Source organism: Perissodus microlepis, chromosome 20 (assembly GCF_051167445.1).
Source record: "Perissodus microlepis isolate ML-2025 ecotype Zambia chromosome 20, ASM5116744v1, whole genome shotgun sequence".
Taxonomy (NCBI): Eukaryota; Metazoa; Chordata; class Actinopteri; order Cichliformes; family Cichlidae; genus Perissodus; species Perissodus microlepis.
The window spans coordinates 30,009,348-30,026,980 of record NC_140480.1 but is presented as its reverse complement, the minus strand read 5'-3'; the positions used below and the strand labels follow the sequence as shown (position 1 = coordinate 30,026,980).

General features: G+C 38.0%; 1 protein-coding gene and 1 pseudogene across 2 annotated transcripts; both read right to left on the bottom strand.

Annotated features, from left to right (window-relative positions):
* Window positions 1-1,268: 1,268 nt before the first annotated feature.
* On the bottom strand, window positions 1,269-16,341 carry bcas1 (brain enriched myelin associated protein 1). 2 transcript variants are annotated; one of them, XM_084917585.1, is made up of 16 exons: window positions 16,206-16,340; window positions 15,992-16,051; window positions 15,703-15,787; window positions 13,657-14,102; window positions 8,672-8,851; window positions 7,669-7,728; window positions 7,346-7,381; window positions 6,854-7,069; window positions 6,646-6,732; window positions 4,764-4,805; window positions 4,560-4,625; window positions 4,238-4,276; window positions 3,479-3,601; window positions 3,277-3,357; window positions 2,717-2,935; window positions 1,269-2,305 (listed from the first exon to the last, which is right to left on the bottom strand). In XM_084917585.1, the coding sequence occupies exons 2-16, from the start codon at window positions 16,031-16,033 to the stop codon at window positions 2,225-2,227; spliced, it is 1,803 nt and encodes a 600-aa protein (XP_084773711.1). In that variant the 5' UTR covers window positions 16,034-16,051; window positions 16,206-16,340; the 3' UTR covers window positions 1,269-2,224. The 2 variants fall into 2 exon arrangements, with proteins under 2 accessions (XP_084773711.1, XP_084773712.1); XM_084917586.1 differs by lacking the exon at window positions 3,277-3,357 and having other exon boundaries at window positions 16,206-16,341.
* LOC146364851 (uncharacterized) lies at window positions 10,077-13,649 on the bottom strand (annotated as a pseudogene).
* Window positions 16,342-17,633: the final 1,292 nt, after the last annotated feature.

Below are 17,633 nucleotides of genomic sequence, written 5' to 3'. Positions count from 1 at the left end.
CTAATGAAAATGAGCTCTTCACACATAAACAAAACTGCTGGCAAAGTCGTCACAGTGTATCTTAATTGAGACATTCCTCCAGGGAAAGGAGAGACAATGGAGCACATGTCTTAAGCTGTGCAAGCAGCAGTACCTCACTTTTTCTCCCTCAGTGCCGTGGCAATTACTTTGATGCACAATTTAAAATGATCACACCTATTATAGACAGTAATACAAGAATAGTGTGCCTCATTGATAACAAAGGAGCAGTGTGAGTTATGCCTTCGGGGGCTGCGACTCATCACTTAATGGTGGGTGAATAGTGGTTCTCAGACACTTCTATCTAAAACACATCCTTCCAGAGACTGCACACTACGCCATCAATCATAGAAATTACATCATAAAAGGAGAAGATGATTTGAGGTCTTCCTTTACCTGAAATATCAAATTCCTTAGATCTTATTTTACATTTTTTATCTCCAAGGTACGCCTCACAGACACTAAAATTCAGCAGTAATGTCCAACAGCCATCTGTCTGTCTAAAATAAAAATATGACCTCTACTCTGGTTAATTTGCTTTTTCTCCAGTTAACAAACATTTATTTGTTGGCATTACAAATATATACAAGTGTGTGACAAATTAAAGGAAAAACAAACAAAAAAGGAAAACCATTTCCAAAACACACTCCCTAACTTGTTTTTTTGACCATGGCAGCGCGTTAGCCAGCTGTCTAGCATGTTAGACCACTCATTCAAATGGAAACCGATCTGTTGACTGCGAAGGCCACAGAATGCGATTTGAATTCTTGTACATACTTGTGGCTCGAGGTGCCATCTTGGGAGAGGCCACTCCCAACAGAAGCATTTAATCATAATAAAGGGTTAAGATGGCTCCCCATAATCTTATAATGATTTGCACTGTCTCTGCCCTATATAAAAATGTTGCCATGCAACCACCAGATCCTCTCACCAAAGGGGTCAATGGATCAGGTTTTTCCTTTGATTTGTCAGACATCTCTATAAACATGAGTCAGACTTACAGTATTTGGCTTAACACCCAGATTGGGTGTAGCGGGATACGCTACACCTTTGCTGCACTCTTATATGCATAAAAATGGTTGCTATGACACTGCTCACGCAATAAAGGCATCTTTTATTTATTTATTTTTTGGACTTGCCTGGTCATCTTCTTCTTTGTTTTTTAAATTGCTGGAACATCCAATTATTCTTGATAACACTCCTCATGCTTTTATAGCTTACATTAAAAATGAAAACTCTGAAGCAAAACAGGCATGTGGTATATTTATTTGCATTTATTGTCTTCAGGATAGCTCAAGTTTCACATACACACTACATAACGACAAACTACAGCGTCACATTAATTGCACATACGCCTGACACAGTTTACTTACACCGGAAAACTTTTGTTAGTTGACACGAGACAAAGTGCTAAAATCAAAATAAAAGCTTCTCGGTTGTGATTTATGAGTAATGCAGAGCATACCACAAGGACACATTTGCACAAAGACACAGTTTCAATACCTCGGATGCATTTTTAAGCATTTGTTGAGTATTTACAATCAGTTCCCCAAAGATCAGTAGAGATTGTGATGTCCCATATAAGCTAAAAGATAGCTGTTCTGACATGTACCTTTTTGTTTTAGTCCACATATAACTTGCATAGAGTTCAAAAATCTGTAAGCACACTCTGCTATATAAACTTTAATACTCCTTAGACCAGCTCCATTAAGAGCATTTCTATGACTCATATCTACGTCCTTCATGTTAACCACTGCATTACCTTAACTGCGTGAATTCTCTGGTGTGAAGTGTAAAAATAGAACCTATATGACATTGAGTTTTATCGATTTAACACAAAATAGTTGTTCAAGGCAAAGCATGGCACTATATATTGCATAAGCCCAGTATGTTAGATTGCAAAACAGAGAAAAGTCGTTTTAAACGTCTGTAGAAAATGTCACATTTATGTGACAAAAAATATGTCCAAACAACCTCTGACCATTTTAAATCTCCACAAGTTCAACTCCCTGCTAACTGTTCTGTCCACTTTCCTTTATTCTTCCAAAACCTTACCTTTGCTATCGTGACTTTTAAGCAGTAACAATTAAAAAACAAAGTAATTCAGGGGATTCAAGAAGGTGATAAGAGAGAAAAAGAAGGACTGAGTACAAGTGAGAAGGAGGGAAGGAGACTGTACAGGAAAACGTAAGGGTTGCTTCTGGTCTCATTTGGCTTTCTCAGCTCCTTGAGCAGCGGTCAGTGGCTCTGTCTGGACTCCGGCGTCTGTAGAAGGACGTTTCTGAGTCTACAGTTTGCAGGGAGAAGATGGCACATTTTGTTGCAGTGTCTTTAATTTGTCTTTAGAAAATGCAACTCGTTCAATATCTATTTTTATTTAATTTTTGTCTTTTATAAGCTTTAATTGTTTTTTTAGTTAAACAAAAACTTTATTAATTTCTTTCACAGGCATCAAATGTATTAAACTGGACTCTGACTAAATTTGTTATATTTAAGTAACGGTAACTGTCCTATAACTAAACTGCATTTCCAGATGTGTTATATCAGTCCGCTTGGTTTTCAGTAATGTGGAGCCTACACCTTAAGTGTCTGCTGCCATCTAGTGGGGATAATACAAAAATACTTTGCACTATGCAGTGATAAGGATATTGTGCATGTTTCTAATGTTAATATCTGGGGAAAGTAATGTTCTTCTTACCAGATTTTTAAAGAATAGCTGAATGGAGTTCCTCTTTTCCAGTTTTTTGGGCACACTGGCTGCATCATCGCCAGCTTGGGAAGGCACAGAGGCTGGTTTGTTATCTGCAGCTTGCTCTGAAGACTTGGCTGCCACTTTAGGTTCCTCCTTGGCTTTAACTGCTTGAGTTGCCTCCGCTGCTGCAGGTGGGGTTGGGGTCACCTTCTTGGGCTCAGCAGCCTAAAAGTGTTGCGGCACATAATGAAGCATTCAATTATTTCAGTCCTTGACAGGCTGGAGATTCACACATCGGTGGCTCATACACTTCACTCGTTAAGTGCAGATGGACTTTGAGGTGGCACATGAAGTGGGATTAAAATGTACATCTGCTGTTAGGATACGACATCATGCGCAACATCACGAGGGATGATGACATATGCTCAAAGATAACAGCAAATGGAGAAAAATGCTTCTGGCAAAGAAGTTGTTTAGAGCATGTTTTAATACCAGACGTAATTGATGAAATTACTCTGGTTAATAATGTATCTGTTTGCAAGAGGCAACGTATTTCATGTATTTACCAGTCCAGTAGTTTTCCTGAGGAGCCGAACTCCACTTGTGGAGGCTGCCTGGACTTTTGTGGTCATGTGATCTAATAGTACCTCAAATTCACATTAACCTGTTACTTACCATTCTGTAATTTCACCACAATTCATAGCTAATGTATTTCAGAGTTGTTTCTTTTCAGAGATCTTATAAATGTTTATGGGAATAGGTTCTTACTTGGGGCTTGAAGAAAGAAAGGAATGGGGATTTTGAGGTGCTTTTCTTTTCTTCCTGAGCAGGTGGTGGCGGCTCTGGTTTTGCAGCAGCCTCCTGGGTGCCAGCTTTTGAGGAATCCACCGTCTTTAACCAAAGCAGGAAAAAGAAAAATATGTATCATGAATATTTACTAAAAAAAAAGGGGAAAAAAATCAAAGGGATGCTCATCAATTTAGGTGACAGAGTGAGAGTAGGAGCTTCCATCTGTGACATGAAAGAGGAGGTAAAGCAGTAAAAAGATCTGTGATCAGAGTAGAGAGACAGCATATAATCAGATCAAGATAAGAACTAGTGAGGAAGCCCACATTGTCAAGCGCAAAAGCCAAAATCTGTAAAGAGGAAGAAAGAGGAAAAAGGTAAAGCCCATCAATATTCACTTTACATTTCAAAGATGTCCACTTTTAAAGAAACAACTAGTTAAACATTTTGGGAAAACTTTAATTCTTCAAGAAAGTAAGAAAAGAAGAGTCACATAACCCCATATATCTGGGTTGATTGTGTCACGGTTGAACAGTGCAAGGCTGCAAGGCTGCTTCCTCGTACTTGTAGTCTTTCTGCTAAAGCTCAGTCAGCCATCTTGGTACTTTGGCCTCACACATAGTGTGATTATCAGGTATGACTCTTATGGTTATTTTATAGCCACTCATCTCCCCTAACTATTAAAAGAAACATAAGAAAAGAAAAAAAGCTTTCCCAGAACATTAAACACCACTAATTTACCTCAGTTTTTACTACTGATTGTGGTACCTCTTCATTTATCTACAGAAAAGGGAGAGTTATTTGTTATATCCTGAATTGGAAGAGTGTAAATAGTGATAGTCATTAAATATATCGTACTCATTTTGTACCATGATGGGGGTTGTTTAATCTGTACAGTTTGGGATGTGATGCGATACAATTATTTAAAAAAATGGATGAATTACAAAGAGTAAATGTGGGAAATGTTATGGTACAATATAAGTGTGGCAACATTATTGCAGAGGTGCCTGCAGAGTGAAGAAAATCAGGAATTAATATTCCTAAGCACTTCTTGCTCATTTACCTGCACTTCTACAACAGGCTCTTCCCCCACTGCTGCTGCCTCCTGAGGTTCAACCTCATTTTGAATCTAAGCAAATAGAAATTAATCTTTACATACAAAAACAGCTTTGGAAGAGGGTACGTGGTGTAATCAGAGGCTCAAAAGACCATTCCACTCCCTAAAAGAGTACAAAGCCCCAAGAGTGAGAAGTTGCCTTTCATTTACCTGCACTTCTACAACAGGCGCTGGCACCTCCACTGGTGTCTCCTGTAGAGCAAAACTGTTATTTTATTCTGCACAGATGCAAATTGCGATGAACATTTCAAACCCTGTAATTAACCATAAAGCATGTTTGTTATGTAACTCAGGCAAGATGGTTTGCAATTATCCAGTCGTCTCCAGCAAGGCTTGTGTGCGGTAGATTCATGTTCACATCTTAATACATTAATGTAACATTCCCTGAATGCAGCTGGGAAGATTAAGCAGGCTCGAGTTCACATGTAAGTTTACACCTGGCTGTACCTCTGCTCCTACAGCTGACTGTTGCACATGACTGATTGTCTGCAGGACAACGAAATGCAAAAGGACTTCAGAACCTCAAAACACATGAAAAGTTGTATTTATGGACTACTCACTATGTTAACATGACAATGAATGGTGACTTGTATCAACTGGTTAAGGAAGTTCAAATACATTAGAAGAGTCAGAAAGAGCTCCACACTGTAATGTCAGCACAACCCAGGGGTGTAATTTCCAGGGGGGTTAGGGAGGTTATGACCCCCCCCCCCCCCCCCCCCCCCCCCCCAATAATCAGACCCAGCCAATATAACTCCCCCAATAAAATTATGAATTATCTTGCATAAATAGGCTGTTGATTCTCTTTACTCATTTCCGTTATTACCAGCAAAATAGTTGCATGTTTAATTATCTGGGAATTTACCCAGATTTATTTATTTATTTAGACAGAGATCTTGACCCCCCCAATGTTCAGCACATAGTTACGCCCATGGCACAGCCCCACAGCTCCTCTGGCATGAGTCACTTACTGCAGATGGTCCAAAGTGCAGGACAAAACCAGTTTATAGATTGTGTACTCCAAACCACTTTGATCGAATCTGGGAGAATCTTAAAATATTCATCAGGGATATTACTTGTTTTAGTTTATTTTACTAAGTAAAAGTTTGTTGTGTTTTTGTTTTTTTTTGTGTTGTAATCTATTTTACTCACTTATGTTTAGTTTGATTGTTGTAAATGTGATTCTTTTTCATGAAATTTTGTCTTTTTAATTATTTCAGATAGCAATTAAATTTTTCCTCCACTTACTGTTAGCGCATGTATGTTGGAAATTTTACCCTCTTCATGTTGTTTGTCTGTTTATTTAAACTTTTTATTTATTTATTTTTTGTTTACTGCTGTCTTGGCAGCTTGTAATTCTTCAGTATGTAAATGAAAGGTGTTGGGTTGAATTGGTTGATCTGTGTTTAAATATGGGACAAAATCCAGCAAGAAAAAAGAAAAAAAAACATGGATGCTCAAAAATGTAACAACATAACGATTTGATCTTGTAAATTAAAGCCTTTTTTATTTTAAAATACACATGTTGTTTATTTTGGCTCTACGGAAACTAAAATTAAAAAAGAAATCTGTTGTAGTTATGCCCTATAACACCTTCTCTGGGCAGCAGCTAAATGTAATGGCTTCTCGTTGAGCTCACAGTGATGCAAATGTGACTTAATGGTCAGTGCGGTTAAAAGAAAGGAGATGCAGTGTTGTGGGTGAGCATTTGTGGTGCTGATGAGCCTTGTTAGCCCTTTGTCCCTGCTTCTGCTCCTTATGCTAAAGCTATGATCTTTTATTTTTGTCTTTATGTATTATGCAAAAACGTAAGGACGACGTCATTCTTCTTATCTTATTCTCAACAAATAAGAAAACCTGATTCTCCCAAGAGAAAAGGTTTCAGCACAGGACTAATGCTACTCCACAAAACTATAGCTCCGATTAGGAAACAATAAATTGCAAATTTCTGGTGCCCCTGGACAAATGAGCTCTTGTTCGGTTAGTAACTGATGAGCCATGGTCAGTTTGAAAATATGATCATTTACTGTACCACTGCTGCAGTCTTGCCCGGGGCTTTGGCTCCACTTGCTGAAGCACCATTGCTTTTGGAGGTCTTGACTCCTAGCAATACCTCAAACTGACATACAGTATGTTTCACACTGTGTTCTCATTGAACATGCAGTGAGTGTCTACATGAATAGCTATTCCTTAAAATAGTGATTGGATCTTGTAATCTGCAGTTAAAGCTGTTTGTTTACCTTCTGGCGGAAAAATTTGCTCAGAGTATCTTTGGCTGATTTTCCTTTCGAGGACACAGGCTCCTTTCCAGCAGCTTTAGGTTCTTCTTTTGCCGAGGCCTTTACAGGTTTGGCAGTTGGCTCTCCTTTGATTTCCATTTTCGGTGGCTCTGGAGGTGGGGGTGGTGGGACAGACATTCCTTTGGGTGCTGCAGGCGGTTCAGATATTTGTGCAACCTATTGAAGAAAGAGAGGGGCTGTTAAAGCAATGGTTTACACAGCCCTCTTAAACTGCAAAGACATTTTTGATGTAGCAGTTTTGTCAGATATGACATCAGCAACTGTATTTCCTTCCAGTTTCACCCAATAAAAATGCATTGCTATGTAAAATGAGCAAATAAGGCATCATATCCGGAAATTAAATAAACTCACCATGTGCAGTAAATATATACATTTAATGTGAAGTGCAAGATTATGGTTATGGGAATCAAAACTTATGGGTTATATGCTCACAGTAGTGGTTGCCGCTGGCTGGGTCTCCTTCTGGGACTATTTTGCAACAGAAAAGAAAGCATTTATAAAAAAGGTTAAACTGAAGCAAACAAAGGATGCAAAAAAAAAAAAAAAAAAGCTTTATGCACAAATTCTGCAAAAATAAACCACCTTTTAAAAATAAATGTTACTTTTTAAATTCAGGAGCATCCTTAGTTCAAGCAGAAACAGAACAGACGAGGGTGTGACAGCTCATTGTATAGCTGTCTGTGTTAGATAATCAGAGATATGGTTTGATAAAAGCACCAGGAGAGAGTGATAGGTTAAAATTAACCTCTGTTCACCTTATCTTTAGCGGCATCGGGAGTAGCCGTTTCCTTTTTGGACGTTTTAGTAGGGGTCACCTGTGCAACAGAGGAATAAAAATGAACCGTCTTTATTTTTTGTGCCGTGATCCACATAAAAACACAAGAGAAAAAAAACGTAATCTTTAAATGTGAACTGTGTAAGCATTATGGAGCACTATGTATGTGGCAGTTAAGCAGTGTGAAAAGCAAAATGCCAGGGGGATACAGTTGATGAGACAGAAAAATAATTATTTGGATAAAACAGAAGCCTTTCATGAATGCAGACATAGGCCTTTATGGTAAGCTAACTGAGGCCCACAGAGGTCCCTGACAGAGCACATACAGTACATGCGCTGCCATTGTGACAGCCATTGTGCTCCGGAGATGGCGTAGGCCTGCCCTCGCTCTATCTTCACAAATCTCGACTTCCAACCGCACAGGCCTCCCTTGTGAGCTCACACTATGGGATGAACAATAGGCCACCACATTCCCGCATGTTCAAAGACTTGATTAGCATGGGGCTAGGGCAATGGCAACTCTTTAAAACGGCATGAATCCAAAAGACAGCATGATGAAGAGGAAATACAATAGCTGCTTGTTGCAACTTTTCCATCTGGCACTGTCATGATAGCAGATTTTGCTACGGTTACACTTAATGTCATATACAGTTATACCGCCTTCCCACATCACTACATAGAACAAAAAAATTCAAAAATACACACAAACTAATGAAACATTTTCAAGCGTATTACTACTTATTATTGCTAAATGATTGAAAAAATGACCACACATCTCACTTTGACTGGGGCACGACTGTAAGACGCATTAACCTCATTTTAGTTTTTTTTTGGTTTTTTTTGCCTGTTTCTCTTCAGAAAAAGAAGCAGATAAAAGTACCTGTGTTCTTTCCCTTTTCCCCCAAATAGTCTGATTTGACATGATAAACAGAAATAGCAGGAGCATAAAAAGTCAGCTTAAATTCCCAAATGATGCCACTTACTAGGGTTTTGAAGAAGTTCATAACTGGATTCTCTTCTGGGTTTCTCTCCTCTTTGCTTTCCACGGGCTCACTGTCTCCGTTGTCAGTTTCAGGAACGTTTTCTTCCTTGGGACTGGAGACTGGAGTCACCCTCTCTGGCTCCTTTAATGATTCAGGCTCTTGGTTTAGGTTAGCCGTCTCCTGTACACCATGACAAAAGAATTCGCCTTTGAGAATTATGTTAGAGCAGAGCGGAGCTGATATGTAAGCAGTGAGTGTCTTAATCGCAGTATTGAGATGGGAGCACAATTCCAACCATGCCTCTGCCTACTCGGGGCATTGTCAACAATCACCCTTTTATTAATGTGTGTGTCCCACCCCTCAGTCATTGATATTCAACAATGTGTGAGAGTTATTTCTCGAGAAATGTCAGGAAAACCAAATACCTAGCTATGCCCATATGGTGTGCGTCTATAAAATATGTGAACTGAACCAATGTCAATTCATTTATACATTTTTTGCCTTTTCTTCCAGCAATCTTGATACATTATTTTGGCCCAATTTATTATCCCATTAGAAACTGTAGAGGTGGCCTAATTTGCTTTTCCATATTTTCTGTTACAAGCACCAAAATAAATGTTGCCAAAGTTTCAGTTAATGAGACCAGCAACATAGACCTCCGTCACACAGGTCAGCTCACAGTAGCCAGACCCACTTTCTACTTACGAGGGGCAGCCAATCAGAAGAAAGAAGGTTTAAATCAGAGGAAAGAGAGCATAAACTTTTGCTCTAAGTAGCGGATGAAGTGAGGAACATGAGGGCCCTTATCTTCAGCACTATAATGATCAAAGTGTATGTATGCCTGCATGCAGCCTATCTCGTCCTTAAACGAATGTGGCAGTCTGAACAAGACTTTGTATGAACCCATGCAGTGATTAGTAACATCTATTTGCTTTTTAAAAAGATTTATTCTAAATACCAGTTCTCTTGATTGTCATATATATATCGTTCAGTTCGTCCTACCCCTGTGAATGCATTTGCTTAATGAATGTTGCCCACACATAACTGAACAGTTACCAAAATGTACAGAATGAAGAATTACAAATAAATCTGTATCTATGTTATATATCTAAGCAGATGATAATTAGTTCTGGTAAAGCTGAAGATGTTTTTGATGACCACCAGGATTGTGTGAACCCTGTGGCAAGTACTGCTAAATTTTATGTAACTGTAAATGTATTATGGCTGCTATTAATCATTCCTGTATTATATACAGAACACGTAAATAGAGGGATATTTGTTTAAAATGTAAATGAAGGGACCAGCTTCAGATTAAATGACTAAATCCAGCAGGTTACAATATATATATCTATATATATATAGATATATATATATAAAGACAAGACATGTTAGATAATCTTCACTCATTTCTTTTCACTCTCTTTATATTTATACACCACTTTGCATTTAATCATTTTTTATTCTCTTCTTTATTATCTTAATTGTCAAACTGGCTCTCTGTCAGGGAGTTTCTTTTGTCCCGTCTTCTCTCTGTTACCCCTAACCGGTCACAACAGATGGCTGCCCCTCCCTGAGCCTGGTTCTGCAGGAGGTTTCTCCCTGTTAAAAGCAAGTTTTTCCTTCTTCTATCAAGTGGGTGTTTCCCATAAGGGGTCGTCTCATTTGTTGGGTTTTCTCTGTACAATATAAAGCACTTTGAGTAAGTGTTGTTATTTGGCACTATACCATTAAAACTGAATTGAATTGACTAAAATCTCTAAGAACATAAAGCACAGAATGAGCAAAATATGTCCCTTTAAGTATTATTTGTCATTAAACACAGTATGACTGAACTAATGAATGAATGAGAAAAGGAAACTTCAAATTAATATTTCCGTGTCTGCTTATTGATCACTGCTCATTCATAATTTATTTGTTTGTTTGAAGACTCGTGGATGTCAACAATACGGAGGACTGGTGAAATTATCTTTCAGCCACCAGGCTTGTTGTTTTTCTCAACAGCTAACGGTGACTGAAACCTAAGAGGTAAACATTCAATGTTTGAGCTTGTGACTGAGACGCCTTAGGGAAATTCTGTACATCACATGTTGAATCTATCCGGTTTGCACCGCCTCTCATGCGTCTCTTCAGTATCACTCTCCACCTAGAGGTGTATTTAACTTCTGGCCTGGGAGTGCATCGGCACACTTTGCCACAGGCTCATCAGATGGCAGTTTAAGAATCTTCAGAGGTGAAATTTTCATTTTCAGTTGTCTCAAGGATGAGAAATAGTGACTCATCTTTATTTGTTCTCTACTATCTTTGCCAGGCTATTTAGAGAAGTAAAACAAAAACAAGGTTGGATTATTTTTTTTAGGATTTAATCCCAAGGCTCACATATAAATCACACATGACAGCATCTATCCTTGATCAGCATTCTCCAGGGCAGTATTCTCCTCAGTATTCTTCGTAGACTAAAACATAAGGCTCTAAATCTTCTGTGGTGTCCTTCAGTTGTTAGTTCTTCAAGTTTGTTTAAATTATTTGTAGGATTTCTGAGAAAAACAAAAACAAACCCTAACCCTCACTGTTACCATCTTCTTTACAAAGGGCTTGGGTTCTCGTCCTGCTTCCTCTAAGATTACAAGGGTCAGGTGTGTCATGGCTTTCATTATCTTTAGATTCTTAACCTTTTCTATGTCACTTTCTTCTACAGCTTTTTCAGAACTTGCAACCTCTACCTTCAGTAGATAAACCTTGGACTGAAGTATTTTCCTCAACACTGTCTGCCACTGTTTAAGCTTGATCTGAAAAAGCTTGTTCTGAAAGGGAAAGACGCTCTTCATGTTCGCCAGAGAGAAGCACAAAAGCTGTTGCCACAATGTCCTCTTCTTTGACGGTGCTGTTGTTATCCACTGCAGGCTCCTGAAGCGTGGTTCAAATTCTTAATTCTGTTTCTATCTCAGTTATCACATGTTCTTCAACTTCGATGTCTACTATAATAATCTCTAGAAAACAATGTGGATTGACTTCAGTTGCTGGAGATTTTAAAGTAACTTCAGGCTTCTGCAATATTAATTTCTTCTTTGGGACAACTACTGAACATTTCTCCAGACTCATTGGTAGTTATAGGGCTAATATTGTCTTGCTCACTTATTTGTAGCACATCTTCAGCTGTGGTGCATCATCAGGAGTGACCTCCTCATGGGCCAGATCCACCTTAACTAGATTTCCATTCTGAAAACGGACAGCAGCTTCTTTTACAGGCATGTCTTCATTTGCGGCTGCGGAGTTTGGCTTCTCATGAACAACCTCAGAGATTGTTTCCGTCACTCCAGTCACTGCCTCTTTGTCTAGGGAGGTAATGTCATTTGTTTCCCCGGTCTCAGGAGTGACAGCATTAGATTCGGGTTCAGCGGTTTCAATCAGCACTACATCAGCTGACTTGTCTGCAGCTCCTTTACTGTTGTCTTCAGTAATTGCTTCACCTACTCCCAGCTCTGACGCAATTACTGCGCAGTCAGAGGCAACTGCCAAAACTGCTTCAACACATCTTGCTACAGCTTTTGGAATGGTGGAAGTGAACTCCTTTGCCAGAGTTTTCTCTCTCGTCTGTCCCTCTGCAACAGTGTCATCTTTTGAGTCAGATTTCTCAACCCTCTCTGCTCTGAACGTTGATGTTTCATCTTTTAAAGGGTCTCTAACAAGCTCCTCAGCTTTGCTAATGGCATGTTCACTCAGTGTATCCTCCACAGTTGTGGCTGTAAAGTCACCATCACTCATTTGTGTTGAAATATCTGCTTTTATGTTACTAATTCAACTTTTTAATGTTCATTCATTTCCGGTCAATGTGAGTTATAACGCCAGCTTCTGCTCCACTTGAATATTAAATTATGTAAACCAACATACAACTTGTGTTTATTTCCCAGGGCACGCATGATAATCGTGTGGTTGATCACGAGTAATCAGAAAAATTAGTCATGTAGTGTAACATGCTTACATTTGTATTTATTTACTTGCTTATTTAGTTGTTTGTTTTTTGAAATAAGCGCTATTCTACATTATGTTGCCCATTGTAAACAAAGCTAAAAAAAAACAAAAAGGAAAAAGATAGTTAAATGCATATAGTGCTTGGTGTGTTGGACTACATTACATTGCTAAGATGATTTGGACTATTTGCCAGGCTGACAAAATAAAATTATTTTCTTTGCACAACTAAAAGTCGACATCAGGGAATTTTAATCATGCCAAGTGTCTTCTGGCTATCTGGTCAACTGATAATTGACAAAAACAGCACAACATAAAAAAGTGTGGAAAAAAATTTCCTGTCGTGGGTGTCGCGTCAGTGCTGCAGAGGCCCACGCCCACTAATCTTTGTCAAAGACAAACAACGTGTGACATATTTATCTTGTTTTATTTATTTATTTTTTAAAAAGGGTTATACCCTTGGGCATATGCACTCCTGCTTACTCTGTTTTAGTTAATGTTAGCTGCAGAATGATAAAATAACATAATTCAAAAACACACCACAGTGTGTGTGCTCGCTCTAATAAAGGAAGGTGTGTGGTTCCATTTTATGTTTTTTTTAATTAAGGGCAAGCATTGTATCTGCTATATGTATTTATATTATTGTTGTTGTTTTTCAGAATCAATGGAGGTCTATTGCACAACATGAGCGTTATCATAATTGATCAGTTTTTAAAACTTAGCTAAAGACTTTTCCTTTTCCCATTGCTTTTAATTGATATGGCAACATTACCATTACCTTTAAAATTCTACTATGAGTTTATTTGTGTTTTTGCATACTTTCATTGCAGTTCATACATCATAGATTCCAGTGGCCATTCATCCGTACATTAGAAAATCCTTTTGAATTGCCCTTGTGTGTAAAATGTGCTATGCAAAGTAACCTGACTTGCTCTGCTTGTCTCTTCACAGTTTTGTTGGCAAATAGAAAAAAACAACTAGACTCATCTGATGAGAATAAACATGAAAAGTGTCCTCACCTGCTGTGGCTCAGTGGGAGGAACACTTACATCCATTTGATCTTCATTCTGTGTCTCTTTTTCTTTCTCTTCAACAGTCTCAGCTTCAGCTTTAGGTTCTGTTTTCTTTTTGAACAATTTGCCAAAATGACGACGACCTTTTTCTCCTTTGCTTTTCTTGACCTCTTCCTTCTGGGTGTTGGTGTCAGGGGCTTTAGAAACGGCTTGGATTTTGGTGTCAGAGGCTTCAGAAATGGCTTGGATTTTGGTGTCAGAGGCTTCAGAAACGGCTTGGATTTTGGTGTCAGGAACTTCAGAAACATCTTGGATTTTGGTGTCAGGAACTTCAGAAACAGCTTGGGCAATATCAGGTTGACACTCTGATTTGACGATCACATCAGTTGATTGTATGGCAGAGTTTAAAGAGTGGGCCTTGCCATTTTGGCAGACTGTAGTTTCACTTTTACCTGAAAAATAAAAAAGTGGCAAAATAAGCAAAATGCCACATACAGGAAAAACATTGAAACAAAGGACTGAAACTATTGTTAAACCCAGGCTAAATTTCTTTTTTTTTTTAGGAAAGAAAATTACTATAAAATAACAGTTGGACATATATGCTTAAAGACCCTTTTTATAATTACCATCTGCAGACTTACTTAAAGTTTTCACTGCCAGGTAGCAACATTTTACCACTGTTTTCAGATGTGTGGTGGTGCTTTTTCGTTCTTTCTTTCTTTCTTTCTTTCTTTCTTTCTTTTTCTGGATATTTTGCATTTTGCCAGGCTCCCATTGTAAACAACAATAAATTACTTGTCTGTTTAAATAAAGATTACATGGACTTACTATACCACCTAGTGGTACAAATTGGCATTGCATGAAAGTGCAGTCCAGCTCTAGTTCCATTTCAGTTGATATCTCTTCAATACAATATATAGAGATTTTAAACCCAAAGTCTTAACAAGTGCATCACGTCATAGCTTTAGTTAATTTGGGGAAAGTGTTTTGTTACTTTTAACCAAAGGAAACTACATTAAGCACCTTTATGGACACTGACAAACTCAACAAAGTGATCCTCAAGGCCCATAAATCTGGAAATTGTGGAGCTTGGCGAAAAATGTCAAAGTCATGTGAACTCATAGATAATCCTTCACTTCGCGTCCATGATGTGCTAGGCTGTAATAGGAGCACATTCACCAACGGCACAGCAATGCAACATGGAACGTCAAAGCACATCATTCCTGTTAAAATGTATCAGTTCCTCCCTGCAACATCTGGACCTGGCAACATCATTTGTTGAATCTTGTAAATACTGCACATAGTTTTTTTTTAGCTTTGAAATATTTATTTAATATATTGCAGCTTGAATGACACACCTTATTACACCTTAATTAAATGTCTATTACAAAGTGATTTCCTGATTCTGATTCTGGACCTTTTCTACAAACTTCCACCTTAACAAACATCCCCCTAATGAGTCAGCTTAAAAGGGTCAAAATTAACATTTTTGGGTTTTATGGAATTTATTTTTAAACATAAGTGTCATTTTATTTAGTATTAGCCCATAGAGTGATTTTTACTCCTAGCTTAAAGAGAATTTAAACAGTTGCCATGAAATTCAGCAAATTTTCCACGAGCTAGTAAACACGGGCAAGTCAGTGTGAGAACGTTATCTCAGGAATCAACAGTCAAGAGCCATGGGAATCCCACAGTATTTTATTTTTATAGTGAAGACACAAACCACCACACCTTGACAAGTCAAATACTTGCTCCTTGTTAATTCCTGAGAAAACACCTGTGGTTTACTCAGACAACCGTGCAACTGGGAGTCACTGTGTTTGCAGAGTATTAAAAGGATTAAAGGATTAATCACCACTAATAAATTTGTAAAATTAATTTTCTTTTCTTTTCCATTAAAGGAGAACCATAAAGTATATCAGCATAAAGCGTGATACAGTAAAACACAACAGTCTGACATTAATAAAATTCATTCTTAAGTGAACATTATCACAGATTGCTTGGATGTTATTTATCCTAAGAGAAATTAAAAATAAAATAAAACTCACTTACCATTAATCTCCAGTCCGCCAGACGTGACTTCTATAGAGATGCCATTCACGGTTCCATTCTCATGCTTTTCAGGAATTGTCCCATTCTGTGAGTAAATAACAACGTCAGCATTGTGCTTTCTAGTCTAGATGGGTTATCTTTAAAGAGAAGCAGAGTTTTTTCACCTGTCACCTGCGCATGCTAGAGTTTTGGAAAAGTGTGCATCTTGTGACTGATGTCAACAAATATAGAAAATGGCACGTGCAACTTTTAGCCTGTAATGTCTGCCATGTAATTTGCATTGTTTTACCTTGGATAGCTCTTCTATGTTTACTGACTGCTCGTTTCCCATCTTTTTCCCAGTTAAGATCTGCAGGTTGCAATAGAATTAAATGAAATAGAAATGTCATATTGTTATGTTGTACTGATAAGCAAAGATAATCTGCAAATAATGGTTAACATCTATTAAGACTTTTGCAAAGCCATTTAAAAATTTTAATACTGCTTTCAGTGAAATGTCTTACCTTGTTACTTGACTTCCTTCTTAAGGATACGGCGTGTCTGTCTGAGATGGACTTCCTCCTTTTGCCCAACTATGTATATAGACTTTTGTTAACTGGACACTTTATGTGTATGTCAAAATGGGTGGGTCTGTTTTCAAGTTGGCAGCTGGATTTCCTCTGAAAAAAAAAAAAAGAAAGTGCGCTGCATTGGTGCTTTGATCAACTCACAGTAATCTCCATGTGGCATCCTGAACATACCCTGACGAGATCATAATGAGGTGTGAATCTGTCCAAGCCAGCTGTGATAAGGCGGTCCAAACAGTTTGTTGACCAATCTGGCAGGGACCTAACAGGATGTATATTAAGGATACTAGTCTGGCAAGCATCCACACTGAAAAAAACCAAAATAACTATGTTGGCACTGGTTAATTTGAAGAGAAAACTATAAGCATTTTTTTTTTTTACTGATTTAGTCTTTAAAGATGCAGTTGATTGATAAAAAATAAATCTAATCACACAGATGTGCTTTAACATACCCATTATGTTGTTTTGGTATTATCTGATAAAAAAAAAGAAAAGAGGTCATCAAGGCAGGTAACAAGCTTTGTGATAAAATCATGTCAAAATGTCTGTGTTTAAAGGCTTCTATGTGTCCATAGTTAGATACTATTGTTTACCACTGTATGTCAATATGGTATTGAAGATGAACTCATCTTTATGTTTTCTTTTTTTGTAACTAGGCCATGGTAATGCTGACAAAGGCTTTTGTTTATTGGATTTAACTTCTAGAAGTCATTTGACTCCTGGAAGATGTCAAACGTCAAATCATTCAACATCTTGTTAATGCAAGTCAACCAAAGTATGTGAATGTGTTTTATCACAAACAAGCATGCTTAAGAAACAAACTAAAAAAGACTAACATGTGCTCTATTTATTGACTTTATTATGGCAAGCCTTGGAATCCATGAAAACAATGGTTCGACTGTATCCTATAGACTGCATGCTGAGGTGGGAGTTGGATTCCCCTGTTTGGTGACTTCATGCAAGGCCTGCAGCTGAGGGGCCTCAAGAAAACTCTTCATGGTGCACCAACGCATAACAGCCTACTAGGTATGCTAGTGGCTCCTACAAAGTTAGATAAAGACTGCTGACTTTGAGACAGAAAAACCTGCATATTTATGATTTGTTTTTCACTCAGACCAAAATGCCAATGATGCTTAAAACTACAGGTGGTGCATTGTAATTCGGTCTAGACAAATATGAATTTCTAGTCTTCTCCCATTACAGATGTATTCATTAAATATTTGAACTTGGGTGCAGTACTGTGTGCAAATATTTACAGAACAGCAGTTCCGGTTGGCATAATAACTTGTTTGGCGTATTGAAATGGTAAATGGCCTGTATTTGTATAGCGCTTTTCTAGTCCCTAAGGACCCCAAAGTGCTTTAC